General features: G+C 38.5%; 1 protein-coding gene across 13 annotated transcripts in view; it reads left to right on the forward strand.

Moving 5' to 3' along the window:
• Window positions 1-19,551, forward strand: part of PIK3C2G (phosphatidylinositol-4-phosphate 3-kinase catalytic subunit type 2 gamma) — a 333,879-nt gene that overhangs the window by 297,119 nt on the left and 17,209 nt on the right. For all 13 annotated transcript variants that reach the window (XM_080599406.1, XM_080599408.1, XM_080599407.1 and 10 more), the window contains 2 exons: window positions 5,852-5,927; window positions 14,232-14,326. In XM_080599406.1, the coding sequence (XP_080455532.1) occupies window positions 5,852-5,927; window positions 14,232-14,326 (171 nt within the window). The remainder of the gene's footprint in view (window positions 1-5,851; window positions 5,928-14,231; window positions 14,327-19,551) is intronic.

Genomic DNA, 19,551 nt, shown 5'->3' on the forward strand with positions numbered 1-19,551 from the left:
TATTTCATAATTAAATACCCTTGCTATCACTGTAAACACATTACCCTGATTGACTGGACACCACTGACCACCTTTTTTTCAGCACTGGAGAGTTTAGTCAAGTCCACACAGGACCAACTGCATGCTTGGTTCTATCAGCTAAGTAATTAAAAACCCTAGAAATAAAAAGTGAATTGGATTATATCCAAATTTGTTCCTCAGTCATGCCTTAAGTGCATGCTTTTCAGTCCAGACTAAGTTCTGATTATGAAAATTGTGTTATGATTAAGAGTAGGTCAGAATGTCACTGACCTTTTCTGCTAAATGGTTTGAACGAAGGAAGGGATGTGGGAAATAGCTGTCTTCTCATTTGTACTGTAGCTCAAATGGAATTAAGTATTTCTTTAAACTCTTCTTTAAAGAACAGAAACATCAAACCACCTTCTTCTATCTCTGAATTTTAGTATCAGATCCTTATTATATCTGTGCTGAAAAATCTGTTGATGGAGACATTTGCTGTTGGGCTATTTTAAATGCTTAAACGTGTTTATTCCCATTTCTCTTCAAAGTTTTTTAAGCCTATGGCTTACTTTGAGCATAAACCTCATTCACTGATTTCTTTTAGACATTTTTTGAAGAGTTGCCTGGAATAGGAGTGGTTTTTTTTTTGTTGTTGTTGTTTTTTTTAATTCAGGTTAACACTCATTTATAAATAACTACTCCACCAGACTATATACATGAACAACAAGCTATATTCATAACATCAACTACTAAAATGCAAAAGTTGATTTTCATATTGAGTCATTTGGGACATGATCAAAAATGTGTTTCAGCATCTTTTTCAGTTCCATTCTACTCCCCTCAAATCAATGGCAATATGTGTGATCACATCATAGAAATATTTAGTTCTGTGCCAGCTGCATTGTTGCTGACTGACTGATCAGCTGCATGCGCTGATATGTTTGAGTCTTCTAGATCAGGCTAAGCAAGGCTACATATCCAGCAATGTTTAGACTCATGGAGTTTTGCTTCTTTAAATGGCAAAATAGCCAATTGTTGCCACAAATAATAGGTGAAACATCAAGGAACGATAATTGGATGGTTGGTAACACGGGGGAGGACAAAAATATACACTGTTGCAGTATAAATCAAATCTATGACAAAAGGCAGCTGCTGCCACCTACTATTACAATTTTCTCTATTTCACTCTTAACTCCAACTGAGTGATGGGCTGAATGGAGATTGCAGCCCAAATCTCAACAAATATAAATTAGGACTGCCCTAGTGGCTTGTCATTTTTCAGTAGTATTGTAGGAGGTTGCACACTCCCTGTGAACACTAAAGCAAGGTAAGGCTCTGTTAATTGAGTCTGCTCTTGGCCCTGCTGACATTTAGCAGCATTTTAGATGTTGACTAAGCTGAAGGTTTTCTTGCTTATCTTTAAAGGACAACTTGCACCTGGCTTGGGCATTACAAATACAAATATAAAACTGAATCTAAAGCAATGTATGATGTGTATTTGGTACCAACGGCCAGCTAATAACTTTCTATGGATAATTTCCACATCTCTCATCATTTAAAGAAGTGGCATTTAATTTGTACATTTTGTTATTGATAGCATAGCTCAGACACTAGATGTACATACTGATCTTGCAAAACTACTATGTAGTTAAGGTTATACCTTAAACAAACTTATGTTATTCATCCCTTATCTTTCACGTAGGTTGGTTTTGTGAGTGTGGTGGGTAGGGAAGTTTGAGTGGAGATGTTTATCACATTTGGTGTTGGTGGGAAAAAAAAACATAAGTGTAGGTGCACAGTAACCTAATTAGTATGAAGAAATGAGGTGCTGCATTGGGTTTTGTCTCTATAAAAATTTTCTCTTTAATTTTCCAAATTATCTAAAAATTTAGGGGGCAGAGATAAACCAAGTGCAATCAGGTAAGCAAACAGTGACAGTGTATCAGGTATGGATAGATTCTATAAAAAGCTTTATGTTGACTTGAAGGCTGTGTGAAATGGCTTTAAAGAGGATGTAAATGGAAATGGTTGTAGATTACTTTCACTCATTTTCAAACATACAGTGAAAAACAGGCACACAATGTGGTTCTAGAGTGACTAATGGTTTGCACTGTAGAAGGAACAAAGTTTGATAAGAGCTTACCATATTTCATTTGTATTTTATTCACTGGAACTACTTGAGATTTACAGAGCTGAGAAAATATCTCTGGCAGTGCCCATATGGAGTTATATAACACAAAGGTACAAAGCGTACCTAAGTTATGTGGGTCCCTTAAACTCCCACCACTCCTGTACTCCTACAGGCAGATATCAAGCAGAGCCCAAATGGGGAGGGTTCAAAGTCCTCTCTTTTCCTCTGTCCTTTCCTGAAGTTATAATATCTGCAACAAGGTCAGCTTTTTCTGTTTTCTTTCTTTCCTGCTGCTTCTCCATCCTGTTTAAGTATAACAGGTGCTTAGGTGTTCTCTGACCCCAAATCTACTCTAACACAGCTGAAAAGGGCGCTGAAAGCAAAGCAGAGACTGCTCTTTTTTTTTCTTTCTTTCCTTCCTTCCTTCCTTCCTTCCTTCCTTTCTTTCTTTTTCTTTTCTTTCTTTCCTTTCTTTCTTTCTTTCTTTCTTTCTTTCTTTCTTTCTTTCTTTCTTTCTTTCTTTCTTTCTTTCTTTCTTTCTTTCTTTCTTTCTTTCTTTCTTTCTTTCTTTCTTTCTTTCTCTTTCTTTCTTTCTTTCTTTCTTTCTTTCTTTCTTTCTTTCTTTCTTTCTTTCTTTCTTTCTTTCTTTCTTTCTGAAATTTAATCTGGCTTGAAATCTGGCTGTGTTTCACTAACAGCAGAGTGCTTTTCTAGTTAAGCTCTAATGGAAAGCAATGACAAATTCTACCATTCTACAGTGGTGCAGGGCTGTGCTAGTTCCCCTGATGCCATTGAAATTGCTTATTTCAGCTGTATCCTAGTGTAAGTGAAGGTGGAATTCATCTCTGTTGAGATAATGGCTGAATAAAGGTCACGCAAGAGTTCAAACCAGACCAGCACTGATACACCTATACGTACCTGGCTGCTCCCCAAAAGATTAATGTTTTTGAGTGACCTGGAAAAATACCAACATTACCTTTTAAATTGTTATCTAATTAGGTAAGAATGGTTAGAGAACTGGTAGGAGGCTTTCCTAAAATTCCCCAAATGACTGTTACCTTATGGAATTTCCATTTACTGTTTTAAAGACAATAACTTAAGGGAAAAAATGGTAGGTGAGTTCTTGTGGTCATCTTCAGTCCCTGCCCATCTGCCGAGACAGTCACAGCATCTTAAGATTCCCATCTATGATTGCACGTCTTTGTAACAAAAATTGCTTGTTCAGAAGTAGACTCTGTCCACCTAAATATGGTGTGCATTTAACCATACATGCATTCCAGGCTCTGAAGTGCCTGGTTCTGCTTAGCAATGTAATTAGATGTATGCTTAACTCTAAGCACGTGCTTCAGTCCTGGACTGGTGTCCAATTGATTGAAGTCCCATTAACTTCAATGGTATTTAGGAATCACCTCAAAGTTCAGCATGTGTTTTGGTGATCTGCTGATGAAGGGTGAACTTAAGAAGGTACTTATATACTTTGCTGATGGAAATCTAAATGGTGGTATCCTGCAGTAGGTAGATTAGCACAGTTCAGGGAGAAACTGCTGTCTTGTACATAGCAGTGTACAAAATGCCTATTGAAGCAAACCTGTAAGAGAGCACATCCATTGTTTTTGAAGCACTTTGCCCTTGGTAGACTGCTAAATCTGCCCCTGCAACCTGGCCTGTTTTTTCTTTCCATTTACCAACGCTGGCCTTGCTGCTTGCCCACATGCTTCAATACCAATTGAATACAATGGACACACAGACAGGGAATACTTTGAAATCAGTGCTGTGGCACTAGCAATGTACATGCCCGTTATGTTCATGCCTAGTGTATGATCTGCACTGATTCTGCTTGTGTTCTTAAACCAAATGTCATTTTTTTTTCAGTGTTCTTTCCTCTAGGAAGAGAATTTGGAACTCTCTCCTGAAAAAAAATCTTCCCATCTCCTGTTTACAAACCTCTCCTTTCACTATTATATCTATTTTCAGATTGCTGAAAGAGTAAGCAGAGAGGAAGTAGAACACGAGGCTGCGCAGTGTGGAATTTTTCTATTTCTCTTTCAAGTCAGTCAGTGTATCCTTCCTTCCACATCCTGCCCACTTCTCTCAAGATCTTTCAATTCAAAGGGCTACCTAAGTTTCTTTGCTTATTGTCATGCTGTCAAATAAAGGCTGAACTGCCAAAAAAATTCTTTCAACACTTGAGATTTCCTACCCTTGGGACTTGTGCTGAAAGAGCAAATGGATGTCCCACAGAGAGTAACTTGGTTGTTTAAAGCTGTTAAAAGCTGAAGCAGGTGTATGGGCTTTCCACTGTAACCTATCCTCATGAGATGAGAAAATAATTACTTATGCTCAGAATGGACAGGTATATTGGCAATCCATTGATAATAGCTTAATTATTTGTCATTCAATTCAAAGAAAAAAAATGTTGGTTTATCTTTTTTTCTGATTTTTTTTAAAGCAAGTGTCAATGTGGGAGAAAAAATCCCAAGCAGTGGAATGAAAAATAAAAGACAACTGCTAAAATAAATCCAGATTGCTAAATTTTATCTCCATGCCACATATACAGTTTGTTCTTCTGTTTGCTGAACTTACAGTAACTCCTCACTAGCTGCATTTGTCACTAAACTCTTACTTTTATTTCTTTCCTTTCACAAATCATGCCGCATCTTGTCAAATTGAAACAAGACAAAAGATACATGAAATATATCTTGTCGATAAGAGACACATTATTTTCCATGGCCTGGAAAAAAAAAATGAACAAAACAAAACAATGGTGGCATTTTAATGCTAGAATCTGAAAAGTCTCTTGTTAAGCCCATTAGTTACAGCACCAGTCCAAGCGGCATCAGTATGAATGTAGCAATTTCTTACGGTCTTAAAGAATGGCCATTCTGAAATATGACTTTATGAAAAAGGTAATAAAATGTAATTACTGTCCACCTTTGATTCAGAATCATAAGAATTCATTTTAGAATTCATATTTTTATTGCCTTGCACAATACTCAAATCTGGGGATTTGGTTTATTGGTTTAATTCTCTAAAGCTGAGTGTAACTACCTGTTATATATGTTCACTAGAGCAGTACAGGGCAGTACATAAAAAAACAAAGTGATAGGGCAGTGTGTAAGGTGGCTTACTCTTTGAAACAGGCTGGTAAAATATGACTATTTCTGGTAGGAGTTAACTCTGTATGGACCTTTTCGGTGTGAGTGTCCATTAAGCCTCCAAGTGAGGTATGTGCAATATCTAAGCCTGAGGGTGGGGCACAGGTCAGGTCAGGTGCTTGGGGCTGGTCCACTGCCAAGGACAAATTTCACGCTGACTGCACAATACTCAGGAAAGATGTTATCCTGCATTTGTTTCATAGATGTGCTGCACTGTAAATGTAGTTGCAGCTGCTAATGTGTATACTGGAGATACTGAGATCCAGTAAGAATGCAAATATGGCCTATACTGCACGTTGCTATTAGGATGGGTGTTGAAAGAAAGGGGTGAGGTAAGCATCCATGCAGCCTCCCTGAGCCAGTGGTAAGGGGCACCACTGTCTTCCCAGTGCCTGCATAGAAATCATTCCATGGGGTTCTCACCCATGACCAGAGTGGAAAGGCTGCCCTTCATTGCTGACTCCAATATACGCATCAAAAGCCTACCAGCAATCTGCTCTGAGAGAACTTATTCAAGGAACAGAGCACATGTGATATTCCCTAAAGTACTTTTGTTTTCTTTCAGAATGAGCTTGTACTCAGCTTCTTCTTGAACTGGACCAAAAAAACCTTCACAGAAACATCATCATCTGTGACCTTGGGTATGTGAATTACCAATCTTCCTCATTCTTAGGTGAATAAAGTGTTTAATGTGGATTTTTTTTTTTTTATCTATATCTTTTTTTTTATCTATAGATAACCAACAAATGCTTCCTGACTTCTCAAGGTCTCTAGAAATGTTTTAGTAATGTGACCTGTAGCTTGCTTTCAGTTTGGCACATGCTTCTCAGCCTTGCTTCACTTCTTTTTGAATAAACATACCTATATGCAAAGTAAAAGTTTATTTAGACAAACTGTGGCATGTTTTTTGTTCTACAAAACAATTTTCAGAAAAGAATCTAGAGGAAAAGGTAAGAGTCATAACAAAGAACAATGTATACTTGGACAGGAAAAGAAAATTAGGGATGACTTTAGTCATTTTTACAATGAGTGGAGCAGGTAAATAACAGAACATTATGCTAATGCCTAGGCATACATTATTAATGGTAGTGGTAATTCACTTCTTACTAAATGACATTCCACTTTGTTCCCTTAGCCTATGTAAACGCTTAACCATTTTCCTCTTCTGTGCAGCACCTAATTTAATCTAATCTCTGACATTACAGAATTAAAAGCCAAAGCATAAACCATATAATGTAAACCATGGATGTTTCTTATCTTCCATTGCACTAGTTCTACACTGAAAATAAACTTCAATAGTCAATTTTTAGGCAAAATAAAATCTCATAAAGAAGCCTGCAGCTGCACCCTGCACCAAAACAATTGTTTTTTGCTCCAAGTGACAGAAAGTTTCCAAGATGACCAGTTCTCGCACTCCTTTCTGAAATGTGGAATAGCTCAGTGTATTTAATTTGCATGTCCATTATGTTAATTTCTTCTCTCTGCAGACAGGGGCTTTATTATCTCTTTTGCTGTGACCATTTTTAAAAAATTCATCAGAACAAAATAAATCCCATTCTGTCTTCTCAGCCTTTAGAAGAACTTCCCCAGTGTAGTTTATTTGATTATGGTTGCCATTATCATATTAAATCCATTATGAATATTGGAAATTACTAATGGTTGCTCTAACTTGTACAAAAGAATGAGAGGATAATGCAGAAATGGCCTAGGTGTTTGAAATATTCAAAACTGAATCTTACCACAGAAAATCCAACCTGGAGTACAAATGTGACATGTATCTGGGTCCATGGGCTACTGCTCTCTATAGACTCTCTAACCGATGTTGCAGACGTGAGAGCGAGCTGAAGCATGACGGAGTTTAAGTCTGAGGTCTTTAGAGGGATTTTGACATTTCAGTTAGATTTAGGTGCCTAGTTATTACAGAGAGTCCGGGTGTAAATATCTTGTGCAAAGCATGAACTGAACTGTAACAAAGTTGCAAAATAAATTAGTCCTACAGTGGTGTCCTCAACCAATATAATCTGAAGGGTGAGTCCTTAAGTTTGTTGTCAATTACTTCAAAATCAGAGAACAGGATGAAAAAAAGAAAGGTAAGAATGTGTTTAGTGGGTATTTGATGAAAGCTACGTTGACAGAAAACCCAATCTGCTGGTTCACTGTGAACTCAGTGGTCCCATTACATAAAGGTCACAACCTGGTCAGGAGAGATTAATGTAATGTACTTACAGAGGGTATCATTTTCCTGCTCAGGAACTCTGCCTTTTAAAGTCTGGACTCATTCATTCTAGGCCCAGGACAAAACCATTGTTTAACAGAAATATATATCTATACATGTATATATTAAAATCTCCCTTTGGCCTAGAAATTGGTTGCTGACATTTATTAATAGGATACCAGTAGATCCAAGGTCCACACCAGGACACAATGAGTTTAGACACCGTAAAAATAGAGACCAAGAATTATGGACTGAGTTGCTTTGAGTATGCCACCACTTCTGGTTGGTGAGGAAAGGGATTGAACCCGGTCCACAGCTGATTGCAGCTGTCAGCCTACCAACCATGCACGTACTAATTACTCACTTGAAAATTTTTCATACGTTACTCCCAAGTTTCACCCCTTGTTGTTGGAGTTAGATCTCTGCCATACCCCAGCTACCTAGCTCACTTAGATCTATATTGCACGACATTCACTGCCCTGTTACAATCTGTCCTGTGAGTAAAGGAAGACACAAGTCCAGCTAAGGCAGGCTGGTGATCATGCCAAGCTGCCAGATAGCATACAAAGAGTTGCTGGGCAGGGCACCGTCTGTTGGCCCTGGGGGCTTGTCTTTGCTGAGGGTGCCCTGAAACACTTGACTTGAAAGAAAGCCCTATAGAAATGCCATATTTGGACTGGGGTGGGAAATTCATTGCGTCTGCAGGAGAAAGGTAATTACCATGAAAACAATACATCCTTCACCCACAGATTTTATTGTTTTATGAACATACAAACACCTTAATTTTTGCCTGTTTTGAAGAATAATGCAGGATTAATATGGGCTGCAGCTTTCCATGAACCTGGTGGTTTCTCTCTCATCCTTTACACAAGCAAATCATCTGTCTTTTAGTTAGGATCAATATAAAATAAAGCCAATGCCCAGCAGAAGCAGGTTATGAATTTTGATCAAGATAGCATCCTTCTCTAACACAGCTTTAATTTACAAATGTTGTAGGTAATTACACTTACTAAAGTAAAATAAAAATTAAAATTTATGAAATTGTACTGTGCTCCTAGCAATGAAGAGATTAAAAATCAGTGCTAAATTTACTTTGACATGAATACTGATTCAATATTCCCAGTGGAATGGATTCTGAATTACACTGAATATTGTCAGCATTTCATTACACCAAGCACACTACAAGGGAGTGAGAGCAGATATTAGGAATGATTTCACAGACAGACTTTTATAAAGACTCTTAAAAAATAAAAAGAAGAAAGAAAATCTATCAAAAATATTTTATATCAATCCATATATTTTATTTTTCTTCGCTGGAGTTTTTACCTCATGAAAATATGATTAATTGAGCTTGTTTTGGCAAAGTTATGAAAGCAAGAAGTCTTTGGTATTGGTTATAACAGTTCACAACCCAGGTCCAGTTCTGGCAGGTTTGATAAGTGTTGCATGCACTTCAGCGTGCTTTTGTCTATTTAGAGCAGTAGATGAAACATCTCTGTGTCCTTCTGAAGCAAGATCCAAGCATTCCAAAATGCAAAATGTACAGTACGCCACTCCATGAAGAGTCCCATTCTTCATGAATGCTCCCTCAGGACAGTAGGCTATTTTGCTCATGTTATATAGCATTCTCATCTGCTGCAGTTGCTCATTCTTGATGTAAAGCAACTGCCATAAATTGTGTTCCTATTTCACTTGGGTTTAGGCTGGTTTGCTGGCCATAAGCACTTCTTGTTGGTTTACAGAGTGAGAGCAGGGAGAGAATCAGTGAATATATCTGTCTTCCTCAAGGATTGGTATTGGAACTGGTTCTGTTTAACATCTTTGTCAGTGACGTAGACAGTGCGATTAAGTGCACCCTCAGCAAGTTTTCTGATGCCACCAAGCTGTGTAGAGTGGTTGACATGCTGGAGGGAAGAGATGCCATCCAAACGGACCTTGACAGGCTTGAGAGGTGGGCCTGTGTGAAACGCATGAAGTTCAACAAGGCCAAGTGCAAGGTTCAGCATCTGGGCCAGAGTAATCGCAAGGACAAATACAGGCTGGGCAGAGAGCAACCTGAGAAGGACCTGGGGGTGTTCGTTGATGAGAAGCTCAACATGATCCGGCACTGTGTGCTTACAGCCCAGAAAGCAAACTGTATCCTGGGCTGCATCAAAAGCAATGTGGCCAGCAGGGCAAGGGAGGGGATTCTCCCCCTCTGCTCTGCTCTCATGAGACCTCACCTGGAGCCCCGTGTTCAGCTCTGGGGCTCCCAGCACCAGAAGGACAGGGACCTATTAGAATGAGTCCAGAGGAGGGCCATGAAGATGATCAAAGGGCTGGGCACATCTCCTTATGAAGACAGGCTTAGGGAGTTGAGGTTCTTCATCTAGGAGAAGAAAAGGCTCCAGGGAGACTTTACAACAATCATCTGATACCTGAAGTGGGCCTACAAGAAAGATGGAGAGGGACTCTTTGTAAGGGAGCGTAGTGATAGGACAAGCAGTAATGGTTTTAAATTAACAAAGGGTAGATTTAAATTAGATATTAGGAAGACATTCTTCACTCAGAGGGTGGTGAGGCACTGGAGCAGGCTGCCCAGAGAAGCTGTGGATGCCCTATTCCTGGAGGTGTTCAAGACCAGGTTGGATGGGGCTTTGAGAAACCTGATCTGGTGGGAGGTGTCACTGCCCATGGCAGGGGGACTGGAATTAGACCATCTTTAAGGTCCCTTCCAATCCTAACCATTCTGTGATTCTGTGATCTACAGTCAGGTACACTGGAGGCTCAAAAACCCAAGCTGTAGCTAGAGCAAGCAACCGGTTGTCTTGGAGTGTTCAGCTCTGGTCCTGGGAAATCGAACAGATTCCAGTACCTTTTGGTTGGTCAGAACAGGCTAACACCAAGAAGGTATAAGACATATCCAAGGGTACAGAAGACAGAATAATATTAACTCCCTGATGGTAGTGCTATGACATTTTAATTAGTGTTTGCATATTGCTTTGCAGTCTACATGTGAAATTCGGTGTAATAAATTATAGTTTCCCTATTGATTTCATCAGTTTTCTGTATAGCATCTTCCCCACTGTTTATATTTCTCTTGCATTGTGCAAATCATAACTCAGAGCTTATTTTAAAATGCTGCTAAAGAAAACACTGCACAAAATACAGAATTTAGAGCAGGTAGTTCTCCAACAGGCTAGAAAAACCATTTAGATAATAAAAGAACTACATAATTGATCGCTCTGAAGATCATTCCACCTTCAATAGAAATTAATTTGAAAACTGATTTCTTTAATTTTGTCATTTAAAAAGAAGAATAGACCCATATTTTTCCAGTGTTCATGCTTCTTAATGGAAAAGATTATAAACTGGCACAATGTTTGAGTTTCTCTGTAGTGGAAAATGGCAGCTGACATTCACTCCCAAGTGCCGGGGCATGCAGACACAAGTCATTTATAAAAATGTTACAAATGCCATTCTGTCTGTTGGCACTCCAACTCCAGGGTCCTCATTTGATATTTGACAGGTTTTGCATTGACACCAGTGAGTGAAGTATCGGCCCCTGGGAGGGAAATCTTGCTTCATGGAAGTCAGTGAAGCTTTATCCTATATCTACAACAGACCGGCATTTGGTGCTTGCATATAATGAAGTGCAAGTAGAGCATGACAGTTCCTAAAAATGCAGGGTCTGAGCTCAAGTCCATCTGCCCAAGCTGGATAGACTGAAAGTAATTATTGTATGTGTATTTTATTATTATTTGAAGCTAAAATCACCTAGACTTCAAAAACACTATGATTTAGAACTGAATGTGGAAGAACCTAAATATAATATCTGAGTCTAGCTAACAGAAACTGTCTTTTATTATGAAATATAAGGAATAGAAGTTTCTTCCACATTTACCAGATTTCTTGTATTGTTTTTCCCCCCTTTTTCTTCATTTTAGGGCTGGTTTTGTTTTTGCTTTTGTGTTTTGATTAGTGCTCAATTTATTCCCATAGCAGGAGCAAATACTTTGGTAATACCCATGATCATAGTGTCTGTTTCAGACTCCGTTTTACATAGTCAATTAGAATTGCATTTTCCCCTCCTACACTTTTCTTTATTTTCAGTTTGGTTAGAAATTTATTTACATTTGCGTGTGTTTTTTTTTTTTTTTCTAAATGAAAATGCCAACAACTGTAGAAGAAGTCCTCCACTGGACATAAGCACTCACACTATAAAACCCAATGCAGAAAAAAGCAGTGGCCGTAGTGGTAGGAGAGAAAGGCACAATGTTTCACTGAATTCTAATGACATAATTTAGCTTCTGAGGTCTGCTGCCCTTGCTAAACTGCTCAAGATGACCCACTCCAATTCACAAAATTAACAGAGCCCCTCAAGAGAATTGTGTCCTTGCATTAAAGCACAAGCCCCTTGTGTTACACTGAGTTGAAAGCCCTAGGATTCTATGTTTTCTGCTGCAACTTAAAGGAAGAGGCCCCCACAGGGTTTTTTAAAAATGATAACAGCTTTGCAGGGCAGTGGGAGGGGGCAATGGGGATTGTGAGCTTTTCGTTACCCTTGGGGGGAAAAAAAAAATCAGCATTTTCTGCTTCATGGAGTTTTCCTCACTTTCCTTATCCCTCACTGTCCTTCTTTGCATACAACAAATGAAATAAGGTATAGTCTAGCTAAGTGATTTGTCACAGCTCATAAAGGAGAATAACAAATGAAGGACTGCATCTCAGTCTTCTAAGTCCTAGCTTAGTAATTTCTTCATAACATTTCAATTCTTCAAGAGTCTGTTTCAGGCTCTTCTCTAATTAGGGTATGATTAAAAATATATTTTTGTAGTCTCCAAAGGGAAGAAACTGGAGATGGCTTCATCTTCTAAAATTCCAGTCCAAACATCAGCAACTCAGAAGTGTTGATATTCAGACTGCCTGGAAAAAATATATTATGGCAATTGTATCTACCCACTGTTATTTTTAATTAATTTTAATTCCTTTCCTTAGGATAAATGGCAATTACGCTAGCTCTCTGGCTCTCTGTAGTACATTACAGCACTGTAATTCTTTCTGCTTAGCAGTTATTTTAGCCTCTGTTCATTCAAGAGGTTACATGTTTGGTTTCTTCAGAAAAATATAGCCAACATGGCTTATTCTTTATAACTTCCCTCTTGCTGCTTCCTCTGCTGACTAACAGAGTAAAGGCTGAGGAGAGAGGGGTTGATTTTTTGCCCTTATGACCCTGGCTGTAACAGTTCTGGTGCACATGTGCAAAAGGGAAATGGAGAGAGCAAAAGAGTGCACAGGTGTCTGCTGGGACTGAAAGGGAGTTATGAAAATCCTGTCCGCTATTGAAGGTGAATAGTTCCAATGCTCTCTAAAACACTGCTTATTTCTACTGCGTAACCCCAGTGTGTGATGGCAGTTCTTTCATTCTCATAATCCTTTCTCATTCCCTCCACTTTTAATAGGATATGTTTGTATATACTCTCATTAAAGAATTAATTACTATTGTATTGCTTTGTCTTGTGTCATTATCTCGCCCTATGTTAGGATGATGTTTTACTGGCAGATCCCAAGACATGTACAGGGGAGCAGCACCTTTCTGTTTGAGGTCTCAAGTCCAGCTATATTTTTAATGGGGAGGAAGGCAGAACAAAACATAGCTCCTGCAAGATAACTGTTTTGTTGTAAGGTTAGCAGGATTAAGTTCTTATTTTTTCGAGTAGAGTAAAAATACTGAATGCAACACAGCCTTGGTCTAATTAAATGAAACCCTGTTTCTGCAAGTAAAACCAGGCTAGTTCATACAGGCAGTGTCTGGGCTGCCTTTGATGATCACAGTGTGGTGAGAGCCCTGGGCCTCAGACCAAGTGGTGCAACAGGCTCATGTCCCCCGTGCTCAGGGTTAGCACTGCAGAATAAGATGGTCAGAGAGATACCAATGAGAGGTTATTGTGTTCACTGTTACCTGGTATATCATCACAGTAAAAAGCATTTTTATTGTCTGCATTGTCTCAGTGGGACAGGTAAGCCACATGTCCCAGTTCAAGGACACACCTTTTTGGCAGTGAAGACAGCTGGCTCAGTGCTTCCAACGGAAAGAAGGAACAGGATATGCTTAGTCATTTATTCCATATTACATGCCTGATTCTTGGAAACTGATTTTTTAATTATTTTTTTTACAGTGGGAATGAAGTCAGACTCTGTAAATGCATTTTAGCAGAAAATCTGTGAAAGGAGAGGGTTGTATTAAAACCAGCCTGGAGCAGGAGAAATACAGGATGAGGAAGAGAGAGTTTAAATCTGTTAGATATATATGATGTTATTGTAAATCTACTATTGTTTTGGAACTGGTCTGGAAACCTCTGTGTGTTTATCTTTTTAGTTTGGTTTCATTTGTGTTTTTTTTTTTTTGTGGTAGGAACTGAAAAAAAAAAGGAAAAATTACAAAAATACTAACTAGTGTAATAAAAAAAATATAGAATTATTTTTAGCTCGATGACAAATTTTACACTGAAATTCAGATTGATGGCAGTTAGAAAACAAAAATCTCACTGTCAATGTATAAACAAGCAAGAAGATGAGTACTACATCAGACCACTTTCTTGATCACACTCTTTAATTGTGTTTTCTAATTTTATCACTGATTTAAGCAGGCAATAATTTTGTTGGATATATTAATTCATATATTCTGCAGTATTTTAGACATCTACTTCCACTAATTTCTTCATTAAAAAATCAAACTGACCTTTTTTAGGTCCTCAGTCAACTGATCGTAAGCCTGGAGTACAATTAGTCATATCTTATGAGGGCACCCGTCTGACAGTAATGCTGAAACACATGAGGAATATTGTAAGTATTTTCATCATAATCTGTAAAATATAAGTCTTTGAATTTGCAGAGTACTTTGAAAACATTAATCCTAAATCACCATTTCTGATATAAGTAATTTTAACTCAGAATTATGATGATGCTTTTTTCAACATTTAATACTTGTTTTCTTCCTTTGATCTCATTCAGTATGGGACTTATTTAGAAACCTAATGTCTGGCAATGATCTTTTCCAGGCCATATAGAAAAACAATTTTGATGCCTGTTTTGGCCCTTTCAGCTGACACATTTTGATGCCATCTAGATATATGGCCTCATGCAGCATCATAACTCTTTGAGGGTTGTCAGCCTGGTTCCACTGATTATCCACACCCTTCTTTCAACCCAACATGACTGGTCCACAAGCAGGGAAGAGGTCAGCAGAGGGAGTAGTGGAGTGTTTAAAGAAGCAATGTCTCTTGGTGTGATGATGCTCATCTTTATAACAAGCTCTCTGTCATGAGGCTAAGTGATAAATACTGCACATTTCTGGAGCCACACTATGCAAGGAGAGAGCTGGCAGAGCTCTCTCAGCACAAGACAGATTAAATTGTTGATAGTAACATGAGAGATCTAGATGGGTACCTCAGTTGAGGCAGTGTGTCTGCTCATGAGTGTGTCATCATGAGTTCAGCCACCTGGATGTCCTCTTGAATTTCCTGTTGCTCAGGTCTTGAGTAATAGCTGTGGCAAAGAGATCCTTTGCTATCTTTGTTTATCTGGAAGATTTGTGTTTCTGTATGCAGGTTCTTGTTGCATACATTGAAGCTGCCTCCATCTCAGACTGGATCGCAATAGGTTTCCCTACGTCAGGCCAAACTGAGGAACGTATGTGAGTGCCATCCAGTAATAAATGGGGCTGAACATTTAATTATTTGTACAAGTCACATGAGGATTATGTAGCTCCAGCTGTTCATTGGCCACTCCAGCTTCTGATATTCATTTCAAGTATATTCATTTTACTCTATAAAATCCTGTAATTTTTCTGTCCTGAGAGACTTGCCTTTTGTTTCCTATGTGCCATCCTGACAGGTGAGATCAGCCTCTGCTGGCCCAGTTTATATGAACTTTACCTTCAGGATATAGTATGACACCCTCTTTATTTTTCCTATTGTACTTTCTAAAGCTAAATGACTTTGATAAACTTCTAGGTTGTGGGAGGGGAATATGTAAATGTTTTCTGTGCTCATTTGTTACTGTGAGTTCAGGTGGGTAATGTGGAGGTGTACACAAATAGAGCTACAGATGTTGGAAACAGTCGTTCTCCTTGTTTTTGTCATTTTAAATGTATAGGTTCATAACTGTGTTCTTCAACTTAGCAAGTACATGTCATTTAATTAAATGAAAATAAATTACAGCGTAGATGGTTGTGTATAGAAAAATTGAAATGCAGGGTTCAGTTCACTTTATGGGGAGGGATAACACAAATTTAAGTTAGCGTCTAGCTCAGGAAGGTTAGTGACTTAAATGAAATCCTTTTCAGTGAGTTTGCAGAGAAGTGGTAGGAGTCCAATTCAGTAAAACTAGCAATGATTCATGGCTTGAAAATAAGGTGACTGTTTTAGCAGCCTAACTTAGGCAATCATGTTTTTAAATCCTGGGCTTCTGATTCCTTCCTGCAAGCAGCCATCCTTCATTTGATCTGATCTGAAATATGAAATTTTTGTGCTTTGGGGTACTGTGATACTGGACTGCCTTCAGACTACCAACCTGTAAAAGAAATGTTCTTTATCCCATTAGTAGTCTTCTCAGCTTTCTAGTTGTATAGATCAATCTCTCTGACGTGCTCTTTTTTTTTTTTTCTTTTTTTTTTTAAGTCTGAACAGGGATTTAAAAAGTATGCCAAGATCATATCTTATTCAAGACATGTTAAAGCTATTTCAGGTATATTCAGTCTCTTGCAGAGTCTCACTAATTATATTTTAGTGGTTCATCTGTGCAGAGATTACTTTGCCATCTTGTTTTATTTCATAATTTATAGTAAATAATTCTTGAGCCGCTCTTCCCCATTTAATTTATCTATTTATAGAGATCTTATGATGTATTCAAATGTGAAAATAATTGTAGTGGGTCAAATTAATCCCAAATGTAGCCTCATAAATAACTGACAGGAGTTGTGATACAGAATTTTGATCCATGTAAAAAGAATTTATTATTTGTGGGGATTTGTTCTCAGCATTTTAATAGATCTCGATCCTGTTGTGCAAACCTTATATTTTTATATGATGTACAAGTTAATCCGTAAGGAGTTGGTGTTGTTTATAGCTATTCTCAAGTATCACACAGGTTCTTTAAGGAAGGAAGTCAAAAGAATTCAATGCTAGCTTTGCAGGATTTTTCATGTGGGGTGTCATAGTAGAAAATGCTATAGCACTTGAAAGAGCATGGGTCTGGTGCAGACATACCAGATGACTGTCTAATGTTGGTGTATACATCGATTCCACAGAGCAGGCACATTTTGGTCTGATGCATCCACATGTGCCAGATTTTCTGCATATATACAAATCAGTCATTCCTAGATCTGCTTCCAAATATCCTCTCTCTAACAACACCAACATTTCAGTTACATGTTATGAAAGCCAGCCCTTCCTGAAGAAAACTCTATTAGAAATACCTCAAAAAGCAATAGAGTAGAACAGCCGTATAGATTTTGAGACTGGAAAGGACCATTAATCTAACCGAACCTTCTGTAAAGCACAAACTATATTTTTCCACTGAAAAAATGCTCGCAACTTGACAAGCAATGTACATGGTAAAACATTCAGAAGGGAGACATATAAGACTGGTTGCAAATGTTTGCCTGTGTATGCACAATGAAGTTGAGTTCTGTTAAATAGATATAAGGTTTATAAGATATTATCAGTGTTTCAGTCTCATGATTTCCCTTAGAAATTCATACTTTTAATTGAATCCTGAGATTCTGTAAGTCAGGTGACTCACATCAGACTGACAGCTTCTACTTATAATTTGAAGGCATCAACATCACTGCTGAGGAAAAAAATAAAAATAAATCCAATTTTCAAAGACAGAAAAGATGCAACAGTAATAAAATGCAATTTTCCATACATGTATTGCATAACTTCAAGACAGCCTCTTGGACCATTACTTGCACCCCTCAAATGCAGACAGTGCCTGTGCACTTTATGCACAGGAGGTAGAGGCAATTCTGTCTTACAAAAATGAAGCTGGGATAGAAGGAAACGTCGGTGTAGCAATGAACTGGAGGGGTTATGTGGAGAGACTGAGTTTTCCTCTGAGTCATGGGGGATGTGGCAGCAGGAGATGAATCAAGGCAAGCTTCTTACAGAAACTCAATATTGCCATACTTCACAAAATGCATTAAGCGGTCTTGGGAGGAAGATGCAGGACCCAGGGTGAGGATTTAGCACGTGAAAGGGCTTGTCAAGGAGGATCAAGAACAACCCAGCCTTGGCAGGACAATACCCAGAAGAATGGCAACGGTCAGGAACTGTTAGCACTGGGAGTGCTAGGAAGAATGCCTGAGAGGCGGCCTGAAAGATCTCCTAGATCTGTGCAGAAAGGCTCCTAGATCTGTGCAGAAGCTGCGGAGGTGGATTTATGAACACTGGAGACACACAGGTTTTTGAACAGTTCAAGTTCACTTCCATGTATTAACCAACACAGAAAATGCAGAATATCAAGATCATAACAAATCTTACACAGAGCAGACTATGAGCTAGCTTAGTACTGCATAGCCAGAAACAACCAGGCTAACCACTGCTGGGCTTGCTCATCTATTCAACAAGACACCAGAGGCAAAAGAAATAGCCATTTCTAAAGTTCAAAAAAAAAGTCGGTTAGTATATTTCTTTTTGTGCTCCACAGACAACCAGAAGGGAACAGTGGTTGAGTGTTGGCTCAGAAGAAGTGTGTGTTTTCTTCTGACTTCATTGCCATGACTTCAGGCATGCCCTGTTTTTCCAGATAAGCAGCTAAACTTTCAATCCTTGCTGCTAAACATTTTTGCCCGTTACTACTTGTGGACAGAATAACTCCTCAGGGGTAGCGGGGAGGAGAAACAAAGCCAACTTATCCTGATCCTCATGCTAATAAATGTAAAATGTTACTGGAATTCAGGAAAGCGTGTGTAGGTGATGCATTCAGAACCAATTTTACAGGGGGGAAATTTGCTGAAATTAAAATAAATTCCTATAGTACTTTCCAAAACTACTTCCAGCTTTCCTGTTTTAAAAGCTCTGAAGCTGTCATGAACCACTCCTGGTGATTAATGATTCTGGGGTAGCTGATATGTGGGTGATGAATTAGTAATCAGCTTTAAGCTTACACAGACATCCAGCCTCTTTCCATTTTGTGTCCTATGCTATCCGAGTACAAATTGCTTCCAAAAACATTTGTGAAACTTGATAGTTGAAGTGCTTTGGGAAGAAAGGTGAGAGCCAAGTCTTCCGTAAAACAAGAGAATGAAATCTAATTCTAAGTCTGCAGGTGCAGGGCTATAGGGAAGTTCCCAACTACAGCACAGGTAGATGCTTCACTGCCTTTGCTGGACTTTGGCTCTAGCTTGAGCTGGGGAACGGGTGGGGATTTTTGGTCCATCAAATTTGGTTCCCATTGTTCCTCTCATGGGCCTACTAACTTTTACACATTGTGAACAGCATTATATAGATTTAAATGGAAAATATATTACCTACCAGCAACACAATGTCTGCCAATTAATTAAAAAGCAACATTTCCTTTCAGAATATTATGAATGTATCCTGCTTTCTTTACTGAGGCCCATGGATTAGCCAACAGGGATAGAGAAGTTCCATAGGTAAGCAAAGTCTGGCCAGTCATCCACGGATGTAAAACAGGTGGAAAAATCCCTCTGAGCTGAACAAAAGCTATTCAGAAAGTATTGGTAACAGAATGAAATCAGCAGTTTTGCTGATGTAGGAGGGTAAGGCATTCGGATGGAATTCTCCCTAGACTTTCACAGAAAAACGGAATTAAAAGCCACGAAAAAAAGGCTCTTGTACTAACTTTAGCTTGTAAAGAAATTGGATTTAATTTCATATTCATAGAAAATGCTTTTACTTTAAAAATGAATGCAAATTAGCTTAGATAGACATGTTCTCTTTTGGACTGAAAATTAGCTGAAAACCTATAAACAAAGGCTACTATTACTCAACACTAGTTTAACTGGAAAGAGATAAGTTTTGTTTCTGTGACACAAGGATTACTTT

The sequence above is a fragment of the Anser brachyrhynchus genome (assembly GCF_964034855.1).
Source record: "Anser brachyrhynchus genome assembly, chromosome: 1".
Taxonomy (NCBI): Eukaryota; Metazoa; Chordata; class Aves; order Anseriformes; family Anatidae; genus Anser; species Anser brachyrhynchus.